General features: G+C 33.3%; 1 protein-coding gene across 1 annotated transcript; it reads left to right on the top strand.

Annotated features, from left to right (window-relative positions):
- Window positions 1-861: 861 nt before the first annotated feature.
- On the top strand, window positions 862-4,429 carry LOC114712538 (AT-hook motif nuclear-localized protein 23-like). Its single transcript, XM_028897095.1, has 2 exons — window positions 862-1,812; window positions 4,383-4,429. Exon 1 carries the CDS (start codon window positions 983-985, stop codon window positions 1,790-1,792), a length of 810 nt encoding a protein of 269 aa, XP_028752928.1. The 5' UTR covers window positions 862-982; the 3' UTR covers window positions 1,793-1,812; window positions 4,383-4,429.
- Window positions 4,430-4,700: the final 271 nt, after the last annotated feature.

Raw genomic sequence — 4,700 nt, 5'->3', positions numbered from 1 at the left:
CATCACTATTTTTTAAGTAAATTTTTTATTTTATAACAAACGCATAAAAATTATTTTTAATATGAAACATCGCAAGTTGACTCTTGCCACGGATTATTTCAATTGAAGTCAAGATCACCAAAAAAATTATTAATATTTAAAATTTTAGTTTCCTTTTATATTTATTTTTGTATGCTAATTTTTCTGGATACATTTTAGTCAATGCAAGTTTAAATTTTATCATGGCTTTATAATTTTTATTTTCTTAATTTAGCTTACAGTTAAACTTTGGTCAACGTATGATTAAACTTCTGTCAATATGTGTAATGATATATTATCATAAAAATTTCAAATATGCATTATCTAATTATTGTACACAAAGTAATTTAATGTATGTTACATCACGTATTATACATAAACATTAATTCTATTTTACATTATCTATTTTCGTACTTTTCTTGACATATATAATACATCAAATCAAACATATTAAGTGTTCAAGTATACAGGATATATTAATTAAGTCGTGTTAATAAAATCTGACTGCTCATATAAATTTAATAATAAGAATTCTGGCAACATAATAATAATAATAATAATAAGAATTAACCTAAGATTTTTGAACGTTAGGAACTTAGGATCCAAGAGTTGAATAAACTATATAACGACAAAAAAGAATAGTTAAACCAAAACAATTAAATAAAAAAATTGCACAGGGTTGAATATTTTATTCTTCCACATTCATTTAATCTCTCTCCTCTCATATCTTATTCACTTTCTCTCTGCACTACTCATCCTCCATTATCATTCCCTTTCTTTTTCTATTGGTTCTTAGGTCTGAATCATTGGTCACTCCTACCTTTTGCATTTATATATTTAATCTTGATCTCTTCACTGTTCTTAATCTTAGTACTTCTCTTCTTTTACTATATATATAATAATATAAATTTTTCTTCCTGTTTTCCTGTTGTTTTACTTGGCTTTAGCTTTTGTGAGTGTGTTTATGGCCGGCCTGGACTTGGGTTCTTCACAATCTCATCACTTTCTCCTTCATCATCAGCTTCAACGCCCTAATCTTCAATCCAACCAAGATGACGATGATAACCAAGAAGATAGTCCGAACCCTCAAGGGCTTAACCCGGCCGGTCCAGGTGATGTTGTCCGCCGGCCCAGGGGTAGGCCGCCAGGATCGAAGAATAAGCCGAAGCCGCCGGTGATAATCACGCGCGAGAGTGCCAACGCGCTTCGAGCTCATATTCTTGAGGTTAGCGGCGGCTCCGATGTGTTTGAGTGTGTGGCGACTTATGCAAGGAGGAGACAGCGAGGGATCTGTGTGTTGAGTGGGAGCGGCACGGTCACCAACGTGACAATCCGCCAGCCATCACCAGCCGGAGCCGTCGCGACCCTGCAGGGCAGGTTTGAGATACTGTCTCTGTCCGGATCTTTCTTGCCGCCTCCAGCTCCGCCAGGAGCAACAAGCCTGAGCGTATTTCTCGCCGGAGGACAAGGTCATGTGGTCGGAGGAAATGTTGTCGGTGCGTTGGTGGCGGCTGGTCCAATTATTGTGATTGCTTCTTCATTTACCAACGTAGCATATGAGAGATTGCCATTAGATAACGAGGAGGAACCCTTACCGGTCCAGAACGGCAGCGGCGCTGACAACAGCGGTGGCGGGGACCGAGACATGAATGGATTTCCGAGCTCATCTTCTGGTCTTCCCTTCTTGAATTTGCCTGTAAACATGTCTCAGTTACCTCTTAACGGTAACTGGGTTGAAAATTCTGGCGGTGGAAGATCTCAGCAGCCATATTAAGCTTTCTAGGGCACAAAAAGGTGAGAGTCGATGAATTAATCTAGTTTCTATCTCTCTAACTATGACTACTTCTGTTGATTCTTGTAAATTTCATCTCTTTCGTTTTGTTGAAGATTGATTATCTGTTGCGTTGTGTTTGGTTAATTAGCTATGTTTGAATTGTTAAACACTCCTTAATTTCCTTGTTGAAGACCACTCTTGTGCTCTCAGATCTCAGATTAATAAGCTTTAATTACTTCGAGTAGAATAGACACAATTTCGTTGTCCGATGGCGTACTGTCGGCCAGATGGAATGAATTAAAAAAAAAAATTATATTAGTTGTTTAATGAATTACTAAGTAAGAGAAAAATCAAGTTGATAACCTAATCCTTGAACTTGCACAAGAAGTATATATTTCTTCGATGCTTGTCTTGTAGTTACCATCATTGGCTTGGCCTCTCATATATCGATATAATATTATTTCTCTAGAAAAAGGTGAGAATTAATAATTAATTACTAGTTCTCCATGACTTGAATTTGTAGATTTACTGATTTTTTACCTCCCCTTGTTTTTCTGTAAATTAAAGATTGATTCTCTCTAATTAATGCCTTCTGTTGGGTTATGTAGCTTTAGAGATGTTTGAATTACTATTAAACATTTCTTCTCTGTTCCATGTAGTGTTGGCTAGGCACAAATTATACCTCGTTCTAAATATAAGGGTAAGGTAACTAATATATAAAGATTAAGAAAATTATACCTGGTTTCATTTGCATTGAAAGTTATACTCTTTATGAAAACCCTCTAAACATATGCAATCAATGGAGAGAATTTAGGAAAAAAAGTTATAAATTTGAAAACCAAAGTAATCAAAATCTTATATTTAAAACTAATCAAACTATGCCACTAGATTTAACAATGTAACTAGAAAGAATACTGCAGAATACTCCTATTGCTTAGCGATTACTTGAGACAAAAACCTAAAGAAAACCAACACTCAGAAACCAATTAATTGGACAAACTAATTATTGCACTTCCGAGGCAAAAGAATTGCTTTGATGTTGTTTGCCTTGAAGCTTCAAGTTTTCTTGTCCCCTCTCTCTCTCTCTCATGCAAGTTTCAAGAAGTTCAACAACATTAATCGAAGCATAGTTAATACATAAATTGCTAACTCCTACCCTTAATAATATAGCTAGATAACTAATTTGTGAATATTAAAGAAATTAGTTAAGTTAGTTATTTATAACAAATATATCTTAGTATTCCTAAATCACCTTATTTAATAATATATATTGTAGTTACCTCTTAATTGGGAGCCCTTTTAATGTATGCAATTAATAGGATAATTTGAGCAAAAGATTATAAATTTGAGGGGAAAAAAAGTAAATTGATATCTTATATTTAGAAACAAACTGAAAGCCTTATCTAACTCATATTTTAAACCGGAGGAGGCAGTACCAAGATATAACCAAATAGCTAATAGATCAGATATCTTTTAATAATGTGATAATGTTTAACTAATGTTGTGCGTTTATTGCAAACCTTGCTGGGATTAATGGCTAAAAGAACTATATATAACTCTAGTCAATTTCGTAACTCAGTATGATAGCCAAAGATCTCAAAGATGGAACTTTCTCGAATAAAAAAATTCATATTATAAAAATTCACACTTGAATCTATTTCTATAATTTAATTAGTAAATGAATAAAAATACAAATTTTGAGATGCACATAATAATACCAATAAACTGATCTTACTCCCCATGAAAATTAAATATGAATCCAGATTCCTAAAATGTGACAAATGTGAAGTTCTTTTTTTTTTTTTTTGCCAACAACACAAATGTAGAGTATTTGGACGGTAAAATTATCTCACAAAGCTAATCTGTCATGCATACTTTTTTTTTTGGCCTATTTCATGTAGGATATGTGCTGTTCTTAACAAATTTAATTACCACATGAATAAAATCCACCTTACACAATCTATTTCAATGCGTGTTTGTGCATGCATGTCCTACTTCTACCACTAAAATCCAATCCAAGTTATCCGATTAGATCATCAGAAAACCGTGAATTAGTCTAGTCAAGGGTTTTGGACATGTCAACCAAGTTGGATTTCATTCTTTTTTCTCCTTTGCTGAGCCTAAAACGACATTGTTTTGAGTTAAAAAAAAAAAAAGTAGTTCATCATATATGTACTTTAGTAACATTGTTTTATTAGATTATGTATATGTTGTTTATACATGAATGTTCTATGTAGTTTTGGGTATTTAAATATTATTCTTGTCAAGGTTATATATGAATACATTGGGATGGATACTTTAATTATATTATTTTATTTGTAATTATGATTGGGTTGATCACAGTTTAACTACAGTTAGACCACTGATCATCCAACCATGGTCTTGATCAATTTAATCACTGTTCTAGTTTTAGTACCTTGGTCTTACTTTGTTTTGGTCGATTCAAAGGTAACATCGATGAAGCTTGTGAAAGCAAAAAAGTTTAGGAAACTAGGAAACATGAATGTCGTTTTATAGCTTCTTGTCTTCAAGTAGACAAGCTAACTTTGAAAGATAGGATTCTTAAAGATAGGTTTTAAATTGCTTGCAGGGCTCGTGAACAAAAGGCATATCTATATTCATAGCATATGTAAAACACAGATGTGTGTGTGTGTGTGTGTGTGTGTGTGTGTGTATCTCTGTGTGTGCGCGCGCGCATTATTGTCTTAAAAGCATCAGTTTTTGTTAATCTAGCTTTACATTTATTACATTCTTGCATGTTTTCACTGTTTATTTCTTGTTTTTCTCAATTATCTTGTTTTGTTTAATGCTTGAAGTATGCACTCAAGTACTATCGGTGCTTTATTTTAGAAGTTAGCGTGAGGCAAGAAATATATATACACATATAACAGATACACACACTTGTAAA

Source organism: Neltuma alba, unplaced genomic scaffold (genome assembly GCF_004799145.2).
Source record: "Neltuma alba isolate B1F8T4 unplaced genomic scaffold, ASM479914v2 tig00001837_pilon, whole genome shotgun sequence".
In the NCBI taxonomy this organism is placed as follows: Eukaryota; Viridiplantae; Streptophyta; class Magnoliopsida; order Fabales; family Fabaceae; genus Neltuma; species Neltuma alba.
The sequence above is the reverse complement of the archived record's forward strand: the minus strand, read 5'-3'. Positions and strand labels throughout refer to the sequence as shown.

Excerpts from the sequence above, each read along its gene's own strand:
- LOC114712538 (XM_028897095.1), top strand. The coding sequence starts at position 983 with ATGGCCGGCCTGGACTTGGGTTCTTCACAATCTCATCACTTTCTCCTT.